Source organism: Stigmatopora nigra, chromosome 6 (assembly GCF_051989575.1).
Source record: "Stigmatopora nigra isolate UIUO_SnigA chromosome 6, RoL_Snig_1.1, whole genome shotgun sequence".
Lineage (NCBI taxonomy): Eukaryota > Metazoa > Chordata > Actinopteri > Syngnathiformes > Syngnathidae > Stigmatopora > Stigmatopora nigra.
Genome location: NC_135513.1, coordinates 3,269,824 through 3,283,690, shown reverse-complemented (window position 1 = coordinate 3,283,690; position 13,867 = coordinate 3,269,824). Strand labels below are relative to the sequence as shown.

Sequence of the window (13,867 nt, the reverse complement as noted above, 5' to 3'; positions counted from 1 at the left end):
TGTATGTGTATGTATGTATGTATGTATGCTATGATTCATGTGTTCAAATATGAAGGGGTGGTTTATGAAGTCAATCACAGTGCTGAATGATTTATGTAAGCACAACAATGAAGCGCTCATACTCTTGTTTCGGAAGGTTCCAACTGGTCCATGAAAGAAAGAGACAGAAGAGGGAAGACAAAAATAAAATCACAGCAGACCTAAAGTTTACACCATATAGCTGTATAGAACAAAGTAACACGCACAAACTGTGCTGCTTGGTATGTGTGTGCCACAGTAAAAAAGCTAGGTTTTTATATTGTATAGGTTTGCTGTCTTTTACGGGGGTGGTATAATGTTAAAAAAACATGACAATATTCATCACTTGTAACTCATTTTCCATTGTTTTCCCGAAAGCCAAATTAATGAAGTTGCAGTTCAGGTCTTAAGAAAAAAAAAATCCAGTGTCTGCCCCAAAAGCCAATTGGAGAATGACACAAGAGCAATTATTATTGGGTAGTGAGAAAAGATGGAGACCTTCTAAATAGGGTCTTGATTGTTAGAAACATTGTAAAAGGTTATTTAAAAAAACAAACCAGTGATGCTTCTTGTACAGTAAAGTTGACTGCTTTACAAAAGCCACTACAAAAATCAGCATTTACACTCCTGTGAGCTCGTGTGGACTATCATTAGCAGATGTGGTGAATTGAACTGCCAAGTACTAAAATATAAGTGTGCAATGTATACCTGTAGACGTGAAAGGTTGATTATATCCCGGTGCCAACATGGTGTCATAAGGAGATGCTCCTGGGTGAGTCTGCAGGACTGGATTGGTCAGGAAATGATTTCCCAGTGCAGCTATGTACAGAACAATAAATAAATGTTGCACTGTGCAATAACAAAGATGAAAGGAAAATAAAAGAAATCGGAGTCACACCTCTGTTAAGAGTCGGGGTGCTGTTAACATCAGTAGCGATGAAAGATGACTCAGTCTGTCTTCGCACTGTGTCGTTCCACATCCTCCTAATACGACTCTGGAGAGTGGAATATTGACAGCCGCTTGTGTCAACAAAAAATCCAAAAGAAAAACAGTGCAAAATGGATAACACACCTGTCTAATTGCCGTAGCTCTTCGTCCCTGGTTTCCGCTGTAACGGCTGTTGGAATGTAACGCAGCACCTTTCATTGAGTCCGGAGAGCTGGACGAAGAAGTTGCACAGCACTGGGAGAGTCGCAGACATCGGCCATAGTCTTTCTGACCCTGACCAACAACAACGACAAAAAAAACTGTCTAGTGTAAAATGACAGCCGAGATAATGAGGCTCAACTCAGCTCGGGAGCTGACCTTTCTGGTGAGTGTGCAGTGCAGGATGGTGATGAGGAGGCCCTGTGCTGTATTGAGGGAGGCAAATAGGTAAGCCAGGAGGAGAGAGGGCGCTGACAGGAACATAAGCCCCGAGGACCAATTGACACACTGCAGGAAGAGCAATGTCAACGAACCCACTGCCCATGCCCTAGACACACAAAACCACATACCGTTAGCAAATGTTTGCTTTTAATAGTTTCATGGTAAAATGTATTCAGTTTATCTAAAAACTTCAATACAATACTACGTGTTAGCAGGAACTATTCCATGTGAGCATGTTTTCATTTTAAATTAAAGGATAATGCGTGTGACCAATTACGATTTCACGGAGCCAGCCCTCTGTTTTGGACTAAAAGGAATCAGACAAAAATTGAACAGTCGCCAAAAAAACAGTCAGATACTATATCACAATCAAATTTAAGTTACGCTTTCAGGAGAACTTTTATCAGAGACCAATAACAAACCACTATTCATCAACATATTACACAAAAAAGGGAAGACTAAAGGCTAAATTCACATCTCTTAAAAAATATATGTGTTAGCATTAATTCAAAAACTAGACTAGACTGGTAAATGTTCTATGAGCATTTCTATCGCTTTTTAATAAATTAAAATCAATGGTCCAGTATTGTGTCAAAGGGAGGGTACAATACAGTTACCAGGGTGAGAATTTCAAATCCACAACCTCTGGTTGTTCACGATGAAATGATGAAATGTATATACAAAATTGTCCCCCCCCCCCCCCCCCCCCCCCCAACATGACCAAAGTTTTGATCTTCTATATTACTTCTGAACAACCCCGCCAACTCTGAAGGAAGAAAGGCCATGTCTAAAATATTCTGGGATCAATGGAAAAAACCCTGTTATAATCAAAATTACCTTTTAGAATCAGAAAACCTTTTGCCCGAAGTCGGCTGGCATAAGCTCCAGCAATCCTGCAAACTCTAGCGAGTATAAGCGGGATGGAAAATAATTGAATGAATGTAGATAGTCCATGCTATATTGCCTTGTTCAAGACAAGGATTCGCTTTTTCAGATCCATGCTGAGCTCCTTTGACTTTTCATTGTAGCGTTTGTGGGCGTTTGCATCCAGGGATCCCTATTTAAATGGCCTCAGAGAAGTCACTAGCTGTAGTCACTCATAATCACTCACAAGAAGTTAAGAGACCATGCTATGAAGCTCATTTCACTGACACAACTTTCTAAGTCACCAAAATTGCTATTTCATGTTGCAGTATGTATATTTTTGATCCAGCAGATTTGATCACTTTTTCTGTTAACCCATAATGAAGTCAATAGTCAAAAGAACCAAACAATGTTTTTTGTAACAAACAAGTATCTGTTCCAATCACTCTATTAGAGAAAAATCTGTCAAGAGGAGTGGTCAAAGATTCAACCAGAAGCTTGCCAGAAGCTTGTGGATGCCTACCAAAAGCGCCAAATTGAAGTGAAAATGTTCCAAGGGACATGTTACTAAATATTAGCGCTGCCGTATCTATATTTTTGACCCAGCAGATATAATCACTTTTTTCTGTCCACCCATAATAAAGTAATAAAAGAACCAAACTTTATGAATGTTTTTGTGACAAAGAAGTATCTGTTCCAATCACTCTATCAGGGAAAAATCTGAGTTTTAGAAATAACTAGAAACTCAAGAGAGCCATGACATTATGTTCTTCACAAGTGTACGTAAACTTTTGACCATAACTGGATGTTGTCTGGGGCCTGTGCCTCTGGTGGGATCACCCATGGAAAACTGGTCTGAGGAGAGGGACCAGACAAAGCATGACTCGTTAGACTTCCCGAAGAGACTTATCTACATGTGCTTTGTGGACTTGGGAAGACGTTCGGTGTCAGAGACTGGTTTGTGTAACCAGCAGTAAGTTGGATCCATTTCCAGTGATTGTTGGACTCCGCCAAGGCTGCCATATGCCACAGATTCTGATTATAACAATTATGGACAGAATATCTTCAGGCAGGGGGTCGTGTTGTTAGGGCTGCTTGGTTTTATGCTTTTTCCCTCAGTGATTGCCCACTTTTTTTCAGCTGTCGTTTCTCCCCCTTGGTGCATCCCCTTCCCGCTCCCTCCTGTGTTTCCCAGGTGTTCCTAATTGTCTTTTCAACCCATGTCAGTCTATTTAAACCCCACTGATTGTTATGTCATTTGTCGGATCGTGTGCCTTACTTCCCTTGCAATGTGTCTGTGTTACCTCGTTCCTCGATCCCCTGTGTTTTCCCTAGTCAGGTTTGGTTTTGTGATTTGATTTATAAGTTTTGGTTATTTTCTAAGATCCTGCCTGTTATTAAAGTTTTCTTATGAGCACTGTGTCCATCGTCCTCGCCTGCTTGGTTCCAAATTTCTCGTATCCTCGCCTCAACGTCTCCCCAACGACGTAACACGGGTGGCCTCATTATTTTACCCCTGCTTTTTGCAGAGGTTGTTCTGTCGGCTTTATCGGGTCACCTCCAAATCTGAGACTATGGTCATCAGTTGGAAAAAGGTGTCATGCCCTCTCCGGGCCAGGGATCAGGTCCTAGCCCAAGTGGAGGATTTCTAGTGGGGTCTTATTCACAAGTGCGGGACATAGACAGGCATCACTGCAGACGCTGCACCGGTCCATCGTGAAGAAGAAGCTAAAGTGAAAGGTGAAGCTCTCTGTTTACTGGTCAATCTACGTGCCTACCATCATCCATGGTCACGAACTGTGGGCCAAAATAACAAGATCCCAGATACAAGCGGCTGAAATGAGACCCCTCCGCAGTGTCCAGATTCTCCCTGAGACGTAAGGCGAGAAACTCGGTCATCCAGGAGGGGCTAGGAGTAAAGCTGATGCTCCTCCAGATCGAGATCAACCAGATGAGTTGCCTTTTGAATCTTGTTTGGACGCCCACTGGACGCCTGACTGGTATGGTATCTTAGGCACGACACACTGGGAAGAGACCACGGGGCCGACCGAGGATGCGCTGGGTAGGGGATGCCTCCCGGCTGGACTAGGAACGCTTTGGGATCTTCCCGGAAGAGTTGGATGAAATGGCTAGGGAGAGGAAAATCTAAGCTTCCCTGCTTAATCTGCTGCTCCCGTGACCTGGCCTTGGATAAGCCAAGGCAGAGGAGATGAGAGATGAGATGAATATTGTCAGTTGATTTCTTGCCAAATGTATTGAAAATTGTTGTCTTGTCAAAGTGTATCATATCATGAGCTACCCGGAGGTTTCCACCTCTATTCTAGACCTTGACACACTTCTCTCTAAGTTGTAATTATCCAGCATAGGAACTGTAATTTGAATTTAACTCAAAGGTTATGTTTTTTTCTTATTAACCCTAATCCTTCAAGATAAATTTGTAAAAAATAGAATAAAAGGTTAGATTAGTTCATATCAATTTGCAACAATATGCCCACAGATCTCAAGACATCACCAACCTGAGGTTGTCATGGCGACTTGAGTCTGGCTTCAGAGCAGCAGTGCTGTGCATCTTATGTAAGGTCATCACTAAGATTACAAGGTTAAGCTGTAGAAAATAACACAGACTGTCACCACAGTATTTTTACAAATACATTTGTGCATGACATAAACGGTCAATTCTTTATGGAAGCTGGAACAAAAATCTCACTATTATAATCACAGCTACTGGTCCGAGGAAACTCCAAATGAAGTAATTGTCAGTTCGCAGCCAGCACCTGTATGAAGACAAAGACCAAGTAGAAAAGAACCAATAAAAAAAATCACAGGCCTTCTCATCTGGTATAACTCTAAAATGTACCAGTGCTCGTCAAAAAATTATCTTATCATATGTATATCATGAAATTATTTTTCAGCGCGAAGAAGTGGTGCAGAAAAAGACAGCATGTCAAATTTTGATAAATGGAAAGGCAAACATCTCCGCCATGTTTAATCTCCTATCTTCCTTTTGCGAGTTTCAGCGTGAATTTTGACATATTTATGAACTCTTTTTTTATACTTAATATAAAAACTGCGGTGTACTGAAGCCGCGAATGTTGAAGCTGCGAAGTGGTGTAGGATCACAATAGTTTGGTCAGAAAGTTGATTCACAAAATCTTTGATATTTTTTTCATATTGGACCCCACAAATTGTTAAATTGTGTAGAACTTACAAAGTTTTAGAGCCATAGCCTCTAAAATCAATGGCTGCAGACACAGCCACCACCAGCCCGGGTACTGAATACCCACTAAGGTATAAGTACTTTCTTCTGGAGTTTCTCCCCTCAAACACCTCACGCTGCAAAATGTACAGTTCCACTGCTTCCAGGCACAACCAGCAGAACACTGAGAGCATTGAGAAGTGCAGCAGGCCAGCAATGATTGAGCACACAACCTAAAAATATGAATGAGAGTGATGCACAATGCAACAAGAAAATATTGGATGTAAGAAGAAAATACACACTTACACTATATTGCATCTTATTAGAGCTGACAAGGAAGAGCAGCTCAGTTATGAGTAGATTAGCCCATGTGTTGCAATGAATGGTGCTGTGGTCAGTGTGCCAGGGAGCCACCTGGCAGCATAGAGTAGTGAGACAGGTGGCCAAACACATCAGAGCAACAGAAATGCCGACCCAGGAGACAACATAGACCAGAATCTCCTCTACTCCCACACCGGACTGAAAGCAAAAAACAAAAACAGAAAAAGACAGCATGTCAAATTTTGATAAATGGAAAGGCAAACATTGCATAGAGCGCTTGAATTGTTTCATGGCAAACCCAAGGAGCCTGAACTCTTTAAAAAGACCACCTTCACCACATGAACTACAGATATTTACTGATTTCTTTTAGTCACACTGGAGCTAAAGTTGCATTTTTGGGAAGCAAATTTTATCTGATCAGAGACGATGAATAATCCAGATGATAGTAACAACAAAATACAGAACAGAAGGATAATTACAGTAAATATCAGCTAACAAAACATATCAACTGATATTCAGATGAACATCCAAATCGCTATTAAATCTATTAACCCTTTCATGCAGAAGTTGGGATTTTTCTTTTTGAACGTGTTTATTAAATTCTTGTAAGCTAGGGGTCTCAAACATGTTGTTGTTTCACAACTCTAAGTATGAGTGTGATTAATAACAATGACTATCTTTTACTAACTACTACAACAGATACTTTGTGACCTGGGCTGGTGGTGAATGAGTTAAGCTTATAATAACTTTTGAATATATTTCCACTGTAGGGACCACTATCCCTGAATGGGTTAAAATATTCATCTTCAGGCAGTAGCAGGACTTTCAAAGCACCCTTCTCGCAGCTGTAAATGCGATAAGTGACAGGCCCAGCCAAACTATGAATCAAAGTGAATACTATCAAATACAGTAAATGTTTCATTACAAACAACTTTATCTTAGAGATGAGTGGATAAATTGGATCCAACATCCTTTTTAATTTGGGATCTGTTTCTTATCTTTAGTCTGAGGAGCAACAGTTAACCTATCACATTGATAGATGATAAACAAATGTAACAAAAATGAACAAAGTCAGTATAAAATGCACATTTTAACTCATTTGCTGCCATTGAATACAAATGACATAGGCTTTCCACATTTTTTTACTTACCAAAGGTTTCTGGTATGTCATGAGTACAGCATAGCTGGACAGGTGGTTGCAAGCACAGGTTGTGTGCGTATTGTTGGTGTGTAACATGCGGCATCCCTGCGTGGACCACCTGCCGGTACCAGAGACTCCCGTTGCGTTCCAAAAAGAGCAGTTGGGACCAAAGTGGTTGTCCAGCTGCGATACGTCACATAACAAACTTTTAAGTATTTTTTTAATATAATAGGGAACTTTGCTCATCACGATTGCAATTCCCAGCGAACCTGCAAGTGCCGGAGAGTGAACACCAGAGGCTCGGATAGGAACACTCGATTGGAGCCTTTGTGCACAGAAGCAGAAATGACGTGGGAGTTGACTACCAGGCTCCTATGTCTGACCTCTGACCCCTGTCTGAGTCCAAGCCCGAGTCGCAAGGTGGAGTTCTGAGTGGTCAGGAAGGAGCCCAAGTTCTTATATAGTGAGAGAACCAACTTTACTTGGCCTGTACAGTAGAGAGGAAGGAACATATTTATTTACCGTATTTACACACATATAAGCCGCCTGCGTGAATAAGACGCGCTCTGAAAATTGCTTGAAATTTTCAAATTTTAAAATTTCCCGCATATATGCCCACCCCCTGATTCCTAATTTTCACCTCCATTTTCATGTTTTTTTCTGAGATACTGTATCACTCAAAAGCACATTAATAGGGTCAATTTCATAATGAAGTTCATATGCCTGTCTATATATATATAATTATTCAATTTGAAAAAAGCAATAAGTCTATCTCGATGAGAACCTGATCCTTTCTAATTACAATTATAATTAAATTTTTCTTACCAGAAGTTTAAGATGTTGTGGTACCATTATTGCTTCTAAAGTCAAAATATCTAAATTCTTTCGATGGTTCATATTACTCCAATAGTTTTGAACAAGAAATACAACAACAAAAATATCAAAGAGGAATTTTGTTTCTTTTCAAAATCAAGGCTACTTGCATCTGGCCAGTAAGAGCACGTTTAACTAGATTTAGACGGCAGCGCCCTAGGTTAGAAGGCTGCCCCGGGACCTGGGTAAGATGGCTGTGCCCCAAACGAGCAGTGGCGATAACCTGACTTTTTCACGTTTTATGCAAGATACATAGGTTTTTTTTCTTCAATTTCATTCATAGATGTCAAAATATTTTTTGTTTTGCGTTCTATCTGTTCATCCTTTTTCTCTTTTGTAATAAATAACCGCCAGATTAAAATGTATTGTCTAGAAGTGTACAGTTTATAATTATTATTGTGGTTCATCTACTGTTATAATATTTTTAAAAAAATGTGCACCATACCATTATTGCTGTATTGCTGCAGAGCCACCGCTGAGATCTGTAGAATGCTGTCACTATCGTAGGAGTGAGGAAACGTTAGGTCCTGTATGTCTGCCTCTGTGTTTAGTACATACACCTCCAGATCTAATTGTACAAATGCAAAAAATGTCTGACTGTGAAGCTTGTTTTTAATTGGGTATGTTGAGAGCTCAAAAAAAGAAGAAGCAACATACCGACGTTTGGTGCTCTGTCACTGAATCGACCTTCGTAGAGATTGTTAGCCAATAAGAATGCTCCTTTTTCTACTGCATCTAACAGGAGTGATGCAGAGCGGGACTGGTCGGGACCGCTCATGTCAGCCCAGGACACCAAAGCCTCAGGACCCAACAAGTTATCTACAGTCTGCACCACAGCCTGACAAGGAGAGAGAGAGAGTCTCTTTCTGTTTGTGTATCCAGTCATCAGTTGTTTGTCCAGCCATTATTCCATTATTCGTTCATCATATATCTAGCTATTTGAAGAGTCATTATCACTGTATCGATCTGGGATCAACTTTTTCAAATCCAGGCTTCTGTTCACCTCAAATTATATGGCTGTTCAGCCATTGCGCTAACTTTCAATAGATGCAATCATCTACTATTATTTGACCTGGTCTACCTGTCATCTGTCTGTCTATGCTTATTCCATTTGTGCATCATTTATCAAATATGTTTCTGTCATACATCCTTTTGCTGTTTTTTTGTATGAGTTACACTGGAGTATAAATCACATCAGACAAAAAGTCTACAATGAAGAAAAAAAGCATTGAGTATAACTCAAACATTTTCAAAAGAATTTGGTTTACCTGTAATATATATCCATCTTACAGCCTTTCATTCATGACTTACCTGAACATACGCCCTGCATGTTCGTTCCCTTTTCTGCAGCTACAAAGACATGGAATGTGTTAAAAATATCAGCAGTGACATTTGAATCATCCTGCGTGCAAAAGGTTAAGTACACTTCATCACCTTATTGTAATTGCGTGCCGCAGACTCTTTATTAGCAGGTCTTAAGGCCTGTAGCTGGGAGTCCAAAATGTCTAATAGTTGTTCAATTAACTTCACAGACATGCTGACATCACCAGCGTAGATCCGCCCCCGGGTCAGGTTGACCAGCTCACCGGCTATATTTGCTGCATTCTCTCCACTTTTAATCTGGAGGCAAGTAATGTTAAAATTATATTTTATATTTGACATTTAAATCAAAAGTTGTTGATGATGCTGAATGTCCAATCCAAAGGTACTGGGACCCTTCGATCGTAGTCAAACATCCCAACTCAAACTGATTTGATGTCTATCATACACTTGTGACGAACACAATGTCATGGCTCTCTTGAGTTTCTAGTTATTTCTACAACTCAGATTTTTCTCTGATAGAGTGATTGGAACAGATACTTTTTTTGTCACAAAAACATTCGTAAAGTTTGGTTCTTTTATGACTTTATTATTCAAATCTGATGGGTCAAAAATATACAGACAGCAGCGCTAATATTTGGTATCATGCCCTTTGGCCATTTTCACTTCAGTTAGAAGCTTTTGGTAGCCATTCACAAGCTTCTGGTTGAATCTTTGACCACTCCTCTTGACAGAATTGGTGCAGTTCAGTTAAATTTGCTGGATTTCTGACATTGTCCACAAGTTCTCATTGGGGTTTAAGTCAGGACTTTGGGAAGGCCATTCGAAAACCTTAATTCTAGCCCGATTTAGCCATTCCATTACCACTTTTGATGTGTGTTTGGGGTCGTTGTCCTGTTTGAACACCCAATTGCGCCCAAGAACCAATCTTCGGGCTGATGACTTCAGGTTATCTTGAAGAATTTGAAAGTAATCCTCCTTCTTCATTATCCCATTTACTCTCTTTAAAGCGCCAGTTCCATTGGCAGCAAAACAGCAATGACGGTAGGCATGGTGTACTTGTGGTTAAAGGCCTGACCCTTTCTTCTCCAAACATATTGCTGGGCATTGTGACCAAACAAACAGCTCGGTTTTTGTTTCGTCTGACCAAAGAACTTTCCTCCAGAAGGTCTTATCTTTGTCCATGTGATAAGCAGCAAATTTCAGTCGAGCCTTAAGGTGCTGTTTTTGGAGCAAGGGGTTCCTTCTTGCACGGCAGCCTCTCAGTCCATGGAGATGCAAAACATGCTTGACTCTGGGCACTGACACCTGTGTGCTATGCACTTTATACTTACAAACAATTGTTTGCAAAGTTGCTCTTGGGACCTGTAGCTGCTTTGAAATGACTCCAAGTGACTTTCCTGACTTGTTCAAGTCAAGCATCCTTGCTGGGCTCCTTTGACTTTCCCATTGTAGTATTTGTGGGCGTTTGCATCCAATGAGCCCTATATAAATGGCCTCAGAGAAGTCACCAGCTGTAGTCACTCATAATCACTCACAAGAAGTTAAGAGGCCATGCAATGAAGCTCATTTCACTGACACAACTTTCTACGTCACCAAAATTGATAATTCGTGTGGCTCTATTTATATTTTTGACCCAGCAGATTTGATCACTTTTTTGGTTTTGTTAACCCATAATAAAGTAATAAAAGAACCAAACTTTGTGAATGTTTTTTTGAGACAAAGAATTATCTGTTCCAATCACTATATCAGAGAAAAATTGTTGTAGAGATAACTGGAAACTCAAGAGAGCCATGACATTATGTTCTTCACAAGTGTATGTAAACTTTTGAGCCCAACTGTATGTAACTAGTCGGACAAATCAGATCATATTTTAACCATGCTATTTACGGTTGTAGTATTCTGGCCTGGAAAATCAGTAGAATCGTCAGTCTGGGACTGGCATTTAATTGGTAACTGTATCATTGTTTTCTTTTACAACAGCAGAACATTGTCAATGCATCTAATGTTATGTAATTACAGAGAAAATCATCTCTTTTGTTTGAGCAATACAATATGAAAATAGGTGGTTCGGTGGCGTGAGTGGTTAGCGAGTCAGCCTCACAGCTCTGGAGTCCTGGGTTCAAATCTAGGTCACACCCACCTGTGTGGAGTTTGCATATTCCCCCCCTTTCCGATTTGAATAAAATGTTTGCATTTGTAACGGACCTTTTGTGCAATCTGGCTGACCCAAGGAGAGGTACAGTTCGATAGGTCAGGACCTCTTGAGCTCCAGCTCACTGGTGAGATCATGCACCCATAGGAGGCTATACCTGCAAAACAAAATATAGCCGTTCCAGAAGGAAGAGTCAAATGACAAAATCATTCAAATCCATATTTTTTTAATTAAATTTAATATTTGATTAGTTTAATGGTCTGTAAACTAGATGCAACTAGGTCACTCCACTTATGAAGGGAAATAATTCCCCAGTTGAACTCAACTTCAAATTCAAGCCATAAAACAGGATTAAGAGGCACAATGTGCAACAGACAAAATGTCCTCTTTTCCCCTGAGGCAGAACAAACATGAGGAAGACAGCTGTGCACTGAGAGGAAAAGCTAACGGACCGCGATTATAAATAGTATAACTACTGTCATCCTTCACCACTTTGTGGCTTCAGTACATTGCAGGTTTTTATAATAAGTATAGAAAAATCATAAAAATGTCAAAATTCATGCTGAAACTCGCAAGCGGAAGACAGGCGGAAAAATGGTGGAATTCACGGCTCTGCTCCTTCTTCGGCACTGAATTGGGTGGCACTCAGCGCTGAAGAAGAAGCGATATTTCCCCACACAATGACGCACCAAATAATTTATAAGGCATCTTGCCTTCTCCTGTCTTGTTGCTAGTGAATTTCCCATCACGCATAATAGCCTGTGGAGAAAGACTACGCCGAGCCTATTCCAGCTTTGTTTGGGTTTTGAATCGCCGTTGAAAATGCCTCCTTCAAGAAAGAAGTGAACATTCGGAATATGAGATTATGAAGTATTTATGCTGTAGACATGTCCGTGAAGCTGGCATGACGAGAGGATGTCAACACACTGCTCAAGAGCCACACATAGGCACACCCATCAACTGATGAGGACCTTGTCGAAATGATGACATCAGGGAGTGAGGAAGAAGACGCAGCAGAAAATGACGATAAAGAATGTGGTCTTCCTTTACGACATATGCAAGAGATATTCAATATGGTGTGCAGTTTGCAACAACAGGTCCAGGAGATTGATAATAACGTAGGGGGAGCTATTGAATTTTACAATCGTCTTGACAGCGTCATGTCCTTGTATAAGAGCATATTTGTAAAAGAAAAGAAATTGCGGTCGCCAGGTTCCTTGTGCGGCCGAAACCTCTCGCAGAGAGACGCTCCTCCTGTTGCCCCTAAGACGCCCCCTGAAGATTACATCGAGGATACAATGCCTCTTGAATCTGACGAAGAGAACTTGGATTAAAGCTACCAATATCCAGTTTTTTTTTTAAATCAAGCGCAGAGGAACTTTTTTCACAGAGTACAATATTTAATGTATTTAGATTTTTTAAATTTATATATTATATAAATGTACCGTGTTCTCATGACAATAAGGCGTACCGCATTATAAGACGCACCCTCAATGACTGACACATTTTAATGTTTTTTCCATATATAAGGTGCACCGCATTGTAAGGTGCACCGCTCCGCATTACACTGGTCTACCGCACCGCATTATACGGGTCTACAGTAGAGGCTGGGGTTAAGTTCTGCATCCACTAGATGGTGCTGTGCTAAACGGAAAGTGAACAAAACTGTCAGATAGGTTAGCCAAACTTTATAAATAGATTACAAATTAGATTTTTGACAACTCCATTCACTCCCAACATGAATAAACATTTTTTTTATTTTCTCCGAGCTTAAAGTATTAGTATTATCGTGACACCGCAATAGCATAATAACTCATGTTTAATAGGTGGGCGAATGCGACATTCAACACGCACGTCCAACCCGACTCACCAAAGTCGTAATTAATCAAGTCAATATTTTCTGCCTTCCTGAAAGCTCGGATCACAGTTAAGACTTCCACCGGGAATGACGGCGAACATAGATTTAATGTGCTGGATCGAGCTCAACCTAAATGAAACGCCATTTCGTATATTTCAGCATTCAACACGCACCCGAAATAGAGTCGGGGGCTGCTTGCCGTAGTTGCGAGAGCCGGCGCGGCTCAATATTATATATATCCACATATAATATTATTATATATACAGTTTGCAGTCTAGCTCTGAATTATCTGTTGACGCCAACATCTAGTGCAGTGGTCTCAAACCGGTCCTCAAAGGGCGTAGTGGGCTGCAGGTTTTCATTCCAACTCAACAAGGATACCTTTTGCAAGTGCAATCAGTTAATTAGAGTCAGGTGCTACTTATTTTAGAGTCTCCTGATTGGTTAAAATGTCGGCACTGGATCGGTTGGAACAAAAACCAGGACCTACTGCGGCCCTATGTGGAACCGGTTTGAGACCACTGATCTAGTGGCAGGACTTCTTTTGTAAATCCACCCTAGTAAATGACGGCCGCTGTCAATTGGTTGACAAAAGAACTATATATCCCAGCAGTCACTGCGCACTACTTTTTCTACAGAGAAAATAGAGTCGGGGGCTGCTTGCCGTAGTTGCGAGAGCAAATAACGAAATGGGTGAAAAATTATATTATATATATATATATATATATATATATATATATATATATATATAT

The 13,867-nt window shown here is 40.5% G+C and overlaps 1 protein-coding gene across 5 annotated transcripts in view; it reads right to left on the bottom strand.

Annotated features, from left to right (window-relative positions):
* Positions 1-13,867, bottom strand: part of adgrl1b (adhesion G protein-coupled receptor L1b) — a 60,004-nt gene that overhangs the window by 4,345 nt on the left and 41,792 nt on the right. For 3 of the 5 annotated variants that reach the window (XM_077719899.1, XM_077719900.1, XM_077719903.1), the window contains 16 exons: positions 11,311-11,414; positions 9,217-9,402; positions 9,094-9,132; positions 8,440-8,620; positions 8,228-8,350; positions 7,179-7,396; positions 6,919-7,092; positions 5,754-5,966; positions 5,460-5,680; positions 4,959-5,025; positions 4,768-4,856; positions 1,325-1,493; positions 1,091-1,240; positions 917-1,013; positions 727-837; positions 123-143 (listed from right to left, as the gene is read on the bottom strand). In XM_077719899.1, the coding sequence (XP_077576025.1) occupies positions 123-143; positions 727-837; positions 917-1,013; positions 1,091-1,240; positions 1,325-1,493; positions 4,768-4,856; positions 4,959-5,025; positions 5,460-5,680; positions 5,754-5,966; positions 6,919-7,092; positions 7,179-7,396; positions 8,228-8,350; positions 8,440-8,620; positions 9,094-9,132; positions 9,217-9,402; positions 11,311-11,414 (2,163 nt within the window). The remainder of the gene's footprint in view (positions 1-122; positions 144-726; positions 838-916; positions 1,014-1,090; positions 1,241-1,324; positions 1,494-4,767; positions 4,857-4,958; positions 5,026-5,459; positions 5,681-5,753; positions 5,967-6,918; positions 7,093-7,178; positions 7,397-8,227; positions 8,351-8,439; positions 8,621-9,093; positions 9,133-9,216; positions 9,403-11,310; positions 11,415-13,867) is intronic. The other 2 variants (XM_077719901.1, XM_077719902.1) reach the window with 1 other exon arrangement.